This window comes from Vicugna pacos, chromosome 15 (assembly GCF_048564905.1).
Source record: "Vicugna pacos chromosome 15, VicPac4, whole genome shotgun sequence".
NCBI lineage: Eukaryota > Metazoa > Chordata > Mammalia > Artiodactyla > Camelidae > Vicugna > Vicugna pacos.
Genome location: NC_133001.1, coordinates 27447598 through 27460911, shown reverse-complemented (window position 1 = coordinate 27460911; position 13314 = coordinate 27447598). Strand labels below are relative to the sequence as shown.

Here is a 13314-nt window from a genome sequence, read left to right as displayed (position 1 = left end):
CATGGGGCGTAGAGGCCGGAAGTGGATTTTTCTTAACCCGGAAGGAGAGTTCTTCCCTGGCTGCGGCGTTGATGTTTTACCACTGCCTCTCCTCCTGCCGCTGAGAGAATCGTCGCGGAAGGATGGTGTGCGAAAAATGTGAGTTAAGGAGACTCTTCTGTGGGAGAAGGAGGCTGGGAGAAACTAACTGGAGTTCTGCTAGAACTTTGCCCTTTCTTTGTTTTTCCTTCCGACACAGGTCTCTGATTCTACCCGGTCTGCCCTTTGACAGTCCCCGCCTCTCCCCAGCGACCGTATAGCCTTTTATTTGTTGCATTCAGGGTGGTCTCAGTTTTGCACCGCTTATTTCTGTTGCTTCCTCTCAACCCCGGGTCTCGTGCCATACAACTTGCCTGGCAGCCTCGCGTCACAGACCCTCAGGGTTGGAATGGATCTTAAAAGTAACTTCCACAGCGTCTGGAGTTGCTAGATTTAGCAAATAAAAGTGGGACGCCCAGTTAAATTTGAATTTCAGGTAAACAGCGAGTGATTTTTAGTTTAAGTATGTCCCACCCAGTATTTGAGACTTGACCCTGTTTGCTGCCCCTTTCTACTGTAAGTACTTTGTCCCAAACAAAGCACGCACTTTTAGGACATTTTTTACTAAAAAATATTCATTCAAATTTAATGAAATTTAAATTTGTCTAGTGTCCTATTTTATCCAACAAACCTAAGTCAGTATCCCATCCAATGGCTTAAAAGCCCTTTGCATAAATACCTAGAGTGTTGAGGCAGAGGGATAGAAGAATCTCACCACCTGAGAAGCTGTCTTTGTAAATTTCACTGGCTCTTCGAAAAGTCTTTCCTCTTTATGGTTGCCATCCACTGATTCTGATGCCAACCCTTGATATTTCCAGAAAATATCTTATGATTGTTTTGACCTAACAACACTGGTTGTATGTTTTAAAAGCGCTGTCATATCCCTCAAATCCCTTTTCCAAACGCTAAACATGTCTGGCCCTTCTGTGACAAAGTTTCCATTCCTCTTATCCTGACTATTGTCTAATTAACATGGTCCATTTTGTTTATATCCCCGTAATATAAAACTTTGAACATAGACACTCATGAGTTTGAGTCACAGTTTTTATATTAAGTGAAAGAATGACCATGGATGGTTATTTTTAATAAATTCTCAGGATGCAGATAATAATTTGAAATTTCTATATTTGGAACCTGGCATTCAAGACGACCCTCCACGATGAGGCCTCAGCTTATTTTTTTAACTTCATTTTCACTAACCCTACCTTCATTACTCTTCAGCCAAACCTAACTATTTTGCCTGCCAGTAGGTATCCTGAGTTTTCCATGCATTTCCCCAGGATGTGTCCTTTATTTAGTCTACCTTGATCCTTTTTTCTTCTCTTTCTTCACAGTCCAGTTGCCACAAACCCTCTCTGTTGCCTTCCCCACAGAGCTTTCCTGGATTTCCCTAAGCCAAGGTTATTTCTTCCTCCATGGAATTTCTCCTAGTACTCCAGCTCTCAGTTGTCATACTGTTTTCTTTCCATCTTATATGTTAGTTGAATAATTTGTAACTTTTTTTTTTTGGTTCTCTGAACCCTCTGAGAATGTGATGAAAGCTGTAGACTTAACAAAGTCTATTTTTTAAAAAAATGGATATACAAAAGTTTTGTGTACGGGTTCATCTTGTTCACATTTCTCCTAAGGTCCACCTGTGAAACTCAGGTTAAGGACTACTATTAGAGAAATCAGAGTGCTATAAAATCCTTGAAATCCAGAGCTTTATCTAATTCATTGTTTTCTTTGTACTTTGTATAATGGCTTATATATCAAGGATGCTTAGTAAATATTTATGGAACAAACAGATTTATCAGATATGTTTAAAGTATACATGTACAGAGGAAGCCTATTATAAGCCATTACCATTATCTACAGATTTTACTGAGAGTCAGTTATCCATTGCCCACAGTTAGTAGCTTAAGTCTCAGTTCACTGACCCCAGCTGCAGCATTAACAGTAATATGACTGTAGTGACCATTGTGAACTTTAGGCACAAGGCAACGTATTTCTTAAATAGTAAACATTAACCCCCCTTACCTTTACTGTTTTGTTATAACAGGTGAAAAGAAACTTGGTACTGTCATCACTCCAGATACATGGAAAGATGGTGCAAGGAATACTACAGGTATTTTTCCTTTTAGAACATAGAAATTGAATCAGATACTTCCTGTGAATAATGTTTTTAGCTTTTATATTTATTTGTAAAATGAAATGTTATGTGTACAACCTATTTCATCTATTAAACGTTGAAGAATACTAGATCCTCCAACAATTTAAAATCTTCTAGTTTTCTCACTGGTTCCTAATTTGGTAGGAGAATGAAATAATTAAATGACTTTTAAGCAATGAGTATTTCATAGTAATTTATTTGATTCAGCTTAATTAGAGTTAGGATTTAAGTCCCCCCTCTCCTCACCTGATTTTTATATTCTTGAACAAATCATTTAAATGTTTCACCTTCATAATCATTAAATACAGTGAAGATGTTTGCAAAGGGAAGAAAAAGGAACATTTTCACTGTATGTATGCATTTTCAATGGCACCAAAGTGGTAGTATCTAGATTTTACATTAGATAGATTAAGTATAGACCCATTCCTAAAGTCCTACTTTGAGTCTGAGAAATAAAATGATTACCTTTTATCCAGATTTTTATTGTTTTCCTAATAAATAATTGTTTTCTTTTTAAGTAGTATCTTTAAAACATGGCTATTATATAAGGATTTCTTAAAATTTGATATAGGCTAGTGTATTGATAGGAGGTCAAAAATGAACTTTCTAACTAATCATTAAATTTACATGTATATGTTATATATGAAATGTGTAGAAATAACTTGCTAAAATAATGTATATTTTAATGCAGAAAGTGGTGGAAGAAAGCTGAATGAAAATAAAGCTTTGACCTCAAAAAAAGCAAGGTAGGTGTAAGAGCATCTATAGAGCAGTCATATAAATTTCCACTCTTTTTAATATTAAATGTATTAGAATGAATTTGTTTTGCATTATTCTCTTGTGATAAAAAAATAGAGTTAGGTAGTTCCTAGCATGCATAACCAAACTGTTATAACCTGCTGGTTTCACCCTTTTCCTTTTCACTGTATCAGTATATGAAGATATTAGTACTTTTTATAGTTTCACCAGAAAACATGACTTATTTTTTTCTAGTTCTTAATTTTCCTACCAATCAGAGTCAACAGCGAAATGTGGACAGATCATGAATTCTGGAGTCATACCTAAATTTGAATCTAGACTTTGTTACTGTCTAGTTCTGTAGTCTTAACCAAGTTAAACCAGTTCCTTAACTTTTCTAAACATTACTTTTTCATTGAGGAATGAGGATAAAGATGTATCCCACCTTAAAAACAGCTTTTGACACCATGCTTTAGTATATCCAGTCTTAAAAATTTCGTGAACCCTTCCAGCTGCCATCTCATTCCCTTGCTTTCTTTTACAGCAGAAGTTTTCAAAAACCTTATCTATATAGTAATTTCTCCATGTCCTTAAGTTCCGTTCACTCCTTCAGCCACTCCAGTCAGGCCTTCATCTCTACCACACTCCTAAGCCTGCTCTTGCCAAGATCACATGTGACCTTAAAAACTGATGGCAACTTCTCTGTTCTTACCTAACTTAACCTTTCAACAACTCTCTCTTTTTTGCAATCCTTTGTTCTCTTGGCTTTAGATCCCTCACTCTCCTTTATTCCCAACCCATTGGCTGTTCCTTCTCAATTGAGTGCCTCTGGACTCAATCCTAGACTTTTTTTCCTGTAATCTCTCCTCAAGTGACTTAATCCAAAGGCTTTAAAGTCAAACTGTATGTTAATGACTTCCAGATGTATAGCTCCAGTCCCGGCTTTTCTGAACTCCAAACAAATATCCAGTTGCCTACTTGAATTTTCCAATTTGATGTCTAACAGGCAATCTCCTTTTCCTTCAGTCCAATCATAGTTTTCTCATCATTGCTCTCTGGTCCAGTCTAGCTGTACAAACCTAAAAACTGGAATTCCTCACTGATTTCTTCATTTCCCTCACTTCCTATATCCATCAGTGAGTTCTCTGACTCTGCTACTAAAATATAACCTGAATCCATCTGCTTCTGTCCATCTACTGCTATTACTCTCTTCTAAACCACTATTCTTTCTTACTTGGATACTGTAATAACTTTTTATGTCCCTGCTTCCTTTGTGATTCCTGTAGTTCACTCTCATAATAACCAGAGCGGTCCTTTAAAGGGCATGTAACTCCTTTGCTCAAAACCCTTGATTGGTTTTCTTTTTACATTGAATAAAATCCAGGCCCCCTTTACAAGGTCCTCCGTGATCTGGCCCCTTCTGCCTCTCTGACTGTTGCACGAACTCCCGTGTCAGATATGCCAAGCGCACTCACATTGGCAGAGGTTTGTGCTTTCTGGTCCCTCTTCCTAGAACTCATCCCTAAAAGCTCTCATAGCTGGCTCCTCCTTGTTACTTGGGTTCAGCTGAATTGTCATCTCCTCAGAGAGGGTCCCTAACCAACATAAAAACTGATGTCTTTCTTTCTTCCCCTCATGTCTGCCACAGTATCCTCTTTGAATTTTCTCTATAGTGGGTATTACTATCTTAAAAGCATAGTTGTTTCCTCACTTATTGTGTCTCCTCTCACCAGAATGTCAGCTTGATGAGGGCAGAGGCTTTGTCATGTTCATCTTTGAACAGTAGATTCATTTAGAACATTTAGAACAGTAATAGGCACAGAGTAGACACTCAGTATATATTTGCTGAATGAGTACATACCTATTTCATGACATTGTCCCAAAGATTAGAAATAATAATAATAATAAACCTGTTACTATAAAGTGCCTAACACTTAAAGGTGCTTATTAAATAACAGGTATAAAATAGCATAATAGACTTAATCTTCAGTGTTATGTCATACTATATATTATTGACTGATTTATTGATGTCTTCTAAGACCATTCAGTTATTATTGACTAAGTTGTCATTTTTTAGATTATACAGTTTTAGGTACCTTCAGTTCCTTTATGCTCCCAAACTTTCTTCAATATCATTAATAAGTAGCTGTTACTTTTGGTTATTTTAAACATCTCACTTTGGAAAGTGTACTACTGTATTGCATTGAGTCCAAGAGACCAACATTTACAAGGTGCATCATTACTTTAAAGAAGAAAACTCCCTGCCAATTAATTGTGATTTCTGAGATACTAAAATGTACATCTTAGAATTTAGTTTTTAAGAAAAAGTAATCTCTGTACATATAGGTCCAAACAAATTGAGCTTATTATTAAAAGGAAGCATAGTGTCCACTCTTCTGTGGAGAGTAAAGTGGCATTCTTTTGGATTTGAGAAAATTATCCTTTTTGTTTTGTCTTGTTTCCTTTTGTTTTTATTGAAGTATAGTTGATTTACAGTGTATTAATTTCTGGTATATATCATAGTGATTCAGTTATACATATATATTTTCTTTTTCAGACAGTTTTTCATTCTAGGTTATTAGAAGCTATTGAATATAGTTCCATGTGCTATACAGTAGGAACTAGTTATTTATCTATTTTGTATATAGTAATTAGTATCTGCAAATCTCAAACTCTTCTAATTTATTCCTCCCCACCTCTTTCCCCTTTGGTAATCATAAGTTTGTTTTCTACGTCTGTGAGTCTCTTTCTGTTGTAAATAAGTGCATTTGTGTCATTTTTTAGGCTCTGCATGTTATTGATATCATAATATTTGGTTTTCTCTGTCTGACTTACTTCATTTAGTATGATAATCTCTTCGTCCATCCATGTTGCTGTAAGTGCCATTATTTCATTCATTTTTATGGCTGAGTAGTATTACATTGTATAACTATAGTACATCTTCTTTATCCAGTTGTCTGTCAATGGACATTTAGTTTGCTTCCATGTCTTGGCTATTGTAAATAGTGCTGCTATGAACATTGGGGTGAATGTATCTTTCCAAATTAGAGTTTTCTCAGATATATGCCCAGGGGTGGGATTGCTGGATCATAGGATAAGTCTATTTTCAATTTTCAAGCAATCTCCAATGTAATCTGGTGGCTGCACCACATTACATTCCCACCAACAGTGTAGGAAGGTTCCCTTTTCTCCACACCCTCTCCAGCATTTATTGTGGATTTTTTAATGATGGCCATTCTGACTGGTGTGAGATGGTACTTCATTGTAGTTTTGATTTGCTTTTCTCTGATAATTAGCAATTCTGAGCATCTTTTAATGTCTATTGGACATCTGTATGTCTTCCTTGGAGAAATGTCTGTTTAGGTCTTCTGCCCATTTTTGGATTGGATTGTGTGTTTTTTTGGTATTGAGTTGTATGAGCTGTTTGTATATTCTGAAAATTAAGCCCTTGTCAGTTGTGTCATTTGCAAATATTTCCTCGCATTCCATAGGTTGTCTTTTCATTTTGTTTATGGTTTCCTTTGCTGTGTAAAAGCTTGTAAGTTTAATTAGGTCTCATTTGTTTATTTTTGATTTTATTTCTATTGCCGTGGTAGACTGACCTAGGAAAACATTGCTTTGATTTATGTCAGAGGATATTTTGCCTATGTTTCCTTCTGGGAGGTTTATGGTGTCTTATCTTGTGCTTAAGTCTTTAAGCCATGTTGAGTTTATTTTTGTGTGTGGTGTGAGAAAGTGTTCTAACTTTACTGATTAACATGCGGCTGTCCAGCTTTCCCAATACCACTTGCCGAAGAGAGTGGCTTTTCTCCATTATATGCTCTTGCCTTCTTTGTCAAAGATTAATTGACCCTAGATGTGTGGGGGAAAATTAACCTTTGAAAATGAACTGTTGGTTTGTACCCAAGAAAAGAAAACAGGTCTAGGACGTTGTTGGTATTCAGTATATGAGTGCAGTTACAAAACGTTATTGCCAATTTAACAGGAAGTATTTCCTCTAAAGTTATTTTGCATTCCAGTCACTATAAGATGACATTTTTATTTAGTAGAAGCTGTTATTGAAAGGGATTGCACCAGTTAATTGAAAATGTCAGTGAAAGTGGGCAATCATTAAAAGATATATATATCTTAAGTCAGAGCACATAACTGTACCTCCGTTCATCAATCATTTGGAATTGAGACAAGCCTTTTTGAATAGAAGTCTACTAATAACAGTTCTTTATCATTTTCCTTACTTAAAGCATAACCAGAATATATATTTCCCATATCTTTAAACCAGAGCAAGAACTGACACTTACTTGCAAAATGCCAAGGCTCTCCACTTAGGATTTTTTCTCAATTTTTAAATTGTCTTGCCTATACCTAATTCTATAGCAGTTTTAATGATTCACACTTATCTGGTCATCCTAAAGCATTCACTTAGTTTTTAATAGACTCAGTCACTCTTTTTGTTCCCTCATTTCATCAGTTTCCATAATATTTAATTATATCACACAGTTTAACAAATACAACTGATACAAAATGGTTTGAAATTAAGTACAACTGACTATAAGCATACAGCTTACATGGAAGGGACAGAGGTGTGCAGGCATATTAAGAGAGTAGCTGGGGTGGGAGTGGGTGGGTGTAGCTCATGCAGTAGAGTGCATGCTTAGCATGAACAAGGTCCTGGGTTCAATCCCCAGTACCTCCTATAAAAATAAATAAATAAATGGATAAACCTAATTACCTCCCCCATCCAAAAAAGAAGAGAGAGTAGCTGTCTAGAAGAGTGTTGTGCCTATCAATTGTAGAGTTTTACAGAGGGAACAGAGAACATGGATTAATCCCACTTGTTGCTTAAGTGAGATTATTTTTGGAGTATTTCTATTGTATTATACATTTTTCTTTCTTTAAAAAAAAAAAAAACCTCTAGATTTGATCCATATGGAAAGAATAAGTTCTCCACTTGCAGAATTTGTAAAAGTTCTGTGCACCAACCGGGTTCTCATTACTGCCAGGGCTGCGCCTACAAGAAGGGTAAGTTTTCTTTAATACTGTTTTTGTATTCATATCAAACCTACTTTTGGTGCTGATTTGGATAGCATAGTAAAGGGATAGCCTTTGATAAATCTTATTAGTCAAATGCTCTTTTTTCTAAGGCAAAATAACATTTACTTGTTTCAAATTATGTTTTAAGCTTCAGGAGCGACTTAAGCCAAACTGTTGATATTAGTTAGATATTTGATTGGTATTATTAGTGTTATTATCATTTGATTGCTTACATGCTTTTTTTGTTTGTTTTAGGCATCTGTGCTATGTGTGGAAAAAAGGTTTTGGATACCAAAAACTACAAGCAAACGTCTGTCTAAGTGTATTGAAGTTTCTGGCTTTCCATATGATTTTACTTTTTGCTTTGAATTTTCAAGGCATAACATAGACGTTCAAATTACAAAATAACATGTCTTGAGACAAGTTTAAAGCAGAGAAGTTGATTAGTATTCATTCTTTTGCTCTCAAGAAGTTCTGAACAGCAACAGTGTAACTAGTTTTCTGCCTTAAGTTTTATTTTCCTTACAAACAACTTATTGAACTGGAATAAGTGACAAATTTAACAGAAAAATATCTTCCCAGTTCTGTATGCACTTTTTATTTATCATTACTCATATAATTTTTATTATCCTTTCCCTCTACTTTATTTATAGATATTACAATAGTAAGAAAGTGATCACTGATATTTGGTTCTGAACTTGGCATCCAGATATGCAATTCTTCCCTCATTCCCTGTTGGTTGCATAGTGCTTAGAATCAGCAGTCCCTTAATTAATTGCATTTTCATAGGGCATTTAAATATCTGAGACCATTATTGCTAAATAGTTCTTTAAGTAATTAGCCCAGACCCAAATCAAACACAAGTTATATTTGTGATACTTTTTATTTATTCTTGAAACCAAAGTGCCAGTACCTTTCATACAAAAATTGGAACACAAGGGCCACCCATATATATCCAAATGAATACACTGGCTTTCAGAAAAACACAGATTACACACATTACCTTGAATTCAGGCCATCATGAAAGCCAGGAGAACCATGTGCATCCATGATGATGTGTAATGAATGAATCACCACTCTTTGGAAAAGTGCGTTGAAGCAGAAACCAAACTGTTTTTTACCTCTTTTCCTTCTCCCTTCTTCGCCAAAAATAAATAGAGTAAGCAGACATTTTGACTCTTTTTTTTTAACAGCATAGACTGCTGAAAGACTACTTTGAGATTTCAAATAAAGATTTTTCTTATGCTACCTTCAGAGATATTGGACTTCTGCTTTTGAAACCTGCAGCTTACTGTGGGAGACCAGAAAAGTACTCCCCACTACCAAGTGCAGCATGCAGTATAAATACACATCACTATAAAATGTGTAGAATACATAACGTGGTGATATACATGGTATAGATATCACATTTTAATTCTTTTTAATTACTATGGAAAGTATTTATAGGATACATTCTTATTCTTACCCAGAAAAAGCACAAGGATAATGTAAAATATATCAAATAACAATAGCTCTTAGGGCAAGAAGTGTCTTCTTATCCTTTAATTTGGCATTTTAAACTAAAATCAACACAAGGGACCCATAATGGGACCTGGTTAAGATAGTGGCCCAGAGTCATTAAAAGTTGGGTGGATCAGCTTTCGGAAAAGCACTTTTCTCAGGTATCAGCTGGGATCTGGACTTCCACAGCTCATATTTCGTACTCATGCCTTGACTAGCCTTCCATAAATGATCCAGTGGCCAGACTTGGTTCTTCTATGAAGATATTTATTGGTATTATACCTCAGAATAGTATAAATATTATAAATCTTTATATTGTTGAAAAATATGACTGCCAAAATTGAATAGAAGTTATTAAATGAGAAGGAAAGTCCCAAGACAAAATGTGAACATAAAGTATTTTTTTCAAAAGAAGACATCAAAACAGAAACTGTAACATTAAGATGAGAGAATTAAGACCAAACATAGCTTTTATCAGAGTAAATGTAAAAATTTTGAAATAACATGGTTTTTTAAATCTCAGATTATATTTAATAAATGTCAAACAAATACCAACAGAACACTTCTTAAGTACACTCGTTCATTAGAATATGCAACCATCAGAATGATACAAGAATTACATATCTGTGCAGAAGTTTGTGTGTACAGATAGAAAACTTCTGAAAGCTCTTAGTACTGTTTTCCTCTGTGGAGTGGAACTAAGGGTTAAGAAAAGAGAGCCTTAACCCTTTACAGCCTCATGCCAACTACCTAATACTTTTTAGCTTCTACTTCCTTACCTAGGGGAGCAGGAGAGTACTAATAATTTTAGAAATGTGTATTTACGTGCACATATATGTATATACATTTTTGAGACTTTCAGGTAGAAGAAATATATACATTGCTCTGCACTTCAATTCTTTCTTAATGTTTCTCCTATTTGCTTTACCATTTTCTCTCTATCTCTTGTTATACATTTTTTTCTTGACTACAATGTGATGAATACGTTGCAGACATCATACCCTTTAATACAATATATGTACTTCATAAGAACAAGCATGCTAAGTATAGTTATCAAATTCAGGAATCTGAATTTCATCTGATACGTAGTCCCTTTTCCAATTTCATTTGTTGTTCCATTGGTAATTTTATTTTCAGCTACAGGATCTAGTCCAGGATCATATGTTAGATTATCATGACTCTAATCTGGACCAGTTCTTCAGTCTTTGTCCTTTGTAGTATTGATTTGCTTGAAGAATACAGGACAGATAAAGTATAGAATACCCTTCAGTTTGGGTTTTTCTGGTTTTTCCTTATAGGATAGATTCAGGTTACACAGTGTGGGCTGTAATACTGTCCTCCCAGTGTCACATCCAGACTCACAGAATGTCTTGTTGGTGCTGTTAATTTGATCAGTTGGGTAAGATGTTGTCTGATTTCTCCACTGTATAGTTACTATTTTTCCTTTTGCAATATGTAGATAATTTGTGAGGAGAAACCTTGAGACAATTTTGATTGATATTCTATTCCTCTTCAAGCCTTCCCTTCTTAAATTTAGCATCCTTCCTTTGAGAATTCTTATCTGAATAAATTTTTTCTATAATGCTTACAAAATTGTGATTTTCTAACTACATTATTCTTTCTGTATTTAGTTGTCATTCTACTCTTAGGAAGAGGTTTCCCTTTATCTGTCTGTTTATCATGATTATAGAATAAATGCTTTTTTTTCTGACCACTTAATTATTCATTACAAATTATTCCTCTCTACCCCAAATATTTAAGTGTGCATTTCCTAAGAACAAGGATATTTTCTTACATAACCATAGCTCAGTTATCAAAATCAGGAAATTAACATTAACATAATACATTATCTAATGTTTTCCATATTTCACTAGTTGTTCCAGTAATTGCCTTTGTAAGGGGAAAAACTAGTCCAGGATCCTATCAAGGATAACACATTATATTTAGTTGTCAAGTCTCTAGTCTCTTTCTGTCTGGAACAGTTCTTCAATCTGTCTTTCAAAAATGTCAGGGTCATGAAAAACATAGGCCAGTTGCTTTATAGAGTGTCCCTTAATTTGAGATTTTCTGATGTTTCTTTACAATTAGATTGAGCTTATGCATTTTGGCAGGAATGTCGTAGAAGTGATGCTGTGTCCTTTTCAGTGAGCCATATCAAGGTGTCGGTTGTCCCATCACAAGGTGTTAATTTTGATCACTGGTTTTAGGTGGTATCTGCTGGATTTCTCCACTGTAAAGATTCTCTTTTTCCTTCTAAATTAATAAGCATTTTGGGGGGAGATACTTTGAGACTAAATATTCTTTTTCTCAGCAAACTTTCACACACTAATTCTAGCATTCAGCAATGTTTCTTGGGTAGGTTAATTGTTACTCTAATGGCTGCCAAATGGTGGTTTTCCACTTCTGTCATACTTTCTACATTTATTAGTAGGCATTCTACTGTAAGGAAAAGCTTTCTCTTTTTCTCACTTATATTAGTATGAACTCATGAATACCTATTTTATTCAGACTGTTACTCTCATTTGTTTTGATGTCAAATTGTCCCATATTTGGCCAGTGGGGAGACCTTTTAGGCTGGCTCTTGGGTCTTTTTGATATGTTCTTATCATTCTTTGAGGAATTCCTTACTTTCCAACACAAAATGTTCCAAGTTTATCTTGGTGGGTTTTTTTTTTTTAACCTCCACCCCATTCCTGGAATAAGCCATTTCTCCAAAGATCCTTAGTTTTTTTTAGTGGATAATGGTATTTAGAAACTAAAGTGTGGGCCTGCCAGATTGTCATTGCCTCTAGGCCCCTTTAACAGAAAGAACTAGGAAACATATATTAGAAATCACAAGTTTTCCCACTCTTACCACTTCTATTCAACATAGTATTGGCAGTCCTAGCCATGCCAGTCAGACAAGGAAAAGAAATAAAAAGGATCCAAATTGGAAGGGAAGAGGTAAATTGTCACTATATATAGATGACATGATACTATATATATAGAAAGCTCTAAAGACTTCGCACAAAAACTACTAGAGCTGATCGACGTTTTCAGCAAGCTAGCAGGATACAAGATTAACGTACAGAAATCTGTTGCATTTCTTTACACTAACAATGAAATATCAGAAAAGAAAGTGAAAAACAAAATCCTTTTTAAAATCACATCAAAAAATAAAATAAAATACTTAGGAATAAACCTGATCAAGGAGGTGAAAGTCTTATATGTAGAGAACAATAAAGCATTGATTAAGGAAAGAAAAGATGATTTAAAGAAATGGAAAGATATCCCATGCTCTTGGATTGAAAGAATTAATATTAAAATGGCCATACTACCCACAGCAATCTACAGATTTAATGCAATCCCTACCAAATTACCCATGACGTTTTTCACAAAACTAGAATTCCTAAAATTTATATGGAATCACAAAAGATCCAGAATTGCCAGAGCAATACTGAAGAAAAAACAAAGCTGGCGGCACAACCCTCCCAGACTTCAGACAATACTATGAAGTTGCTACAATCAAAACAGCATGGTATTGACACAAAAACAAACATGGATCAATGAAACAGAATAGAGAGCCCAGAAATAAGCCCACACACCTACAGTCAATTAATCTTTGATAAAGAAAGCAAGAGCATACCATGGAGAAAAGACATTGTCTTTGATAAGTGGTGTTGGGAAAGCTGGACAGCTGCATGTAAATCAATGACATTAGAACACTCCCTTACACCATACACAAAAATAAACTCAACATGGCTTAAAGACTTAAGCACAAGATAAGACACCATAAACCTCCTAGAAGAGAACACAGGCAGAACATTTCTCTGACA

At 35.0% G+C, this 13314-nt stretch overlaps 1 protein-coding gene across 1 annotated transcript; it reads left to right on the top strand.

Moving 5' to 3' along the window:
* Positions 1 to 6: 6 nt before the first annotated feature.
* Positions 7 to 9247, top strand: CRIPT (CXXC repeat containing interactor of PDZ3 domain). The gene is made up of 5 exons (XM_006216445.4): positions 7 to 138; positions 2120 to 2185; positions 2922 to 2976; positions 7884 to 7987; positions 8255 to 9247. The coding sequence occupies exons 1-5, from the start codon at positions 123 to 125 to the stop codon at positions 8317 to 8319; spliced, it is 306 nt and encodes a 101-aa protein (XP_006216507.1). The 5' UTR covers positions 7 to 122; the 3' UTR covers positions 8320 to 9247.
* The last annotated feature ends 4067 nt before the right edge of the window (positions 9248 to 13314 follow it).

Bases quoted from the DNA above. Each gene is read 5' to 3' on its own strand.
- CRIPT (XM_006216445.4), top strand. The intron at 2,977-7,883 runs GTAGGTGTAAGA...AAAAACCTCTAG, and splicing joins TTGACCTCAAAAAAAGCAAG to ATTTGATCCATATGGAAAGA. The intron at 7,988-8,254 runs GTAAGTTTTCTT...TGTTTGTTTTAG, and splicing joins GGGCTGCGCCTACAAGAAGG to GCATCTGTGCTATGTGTGGA.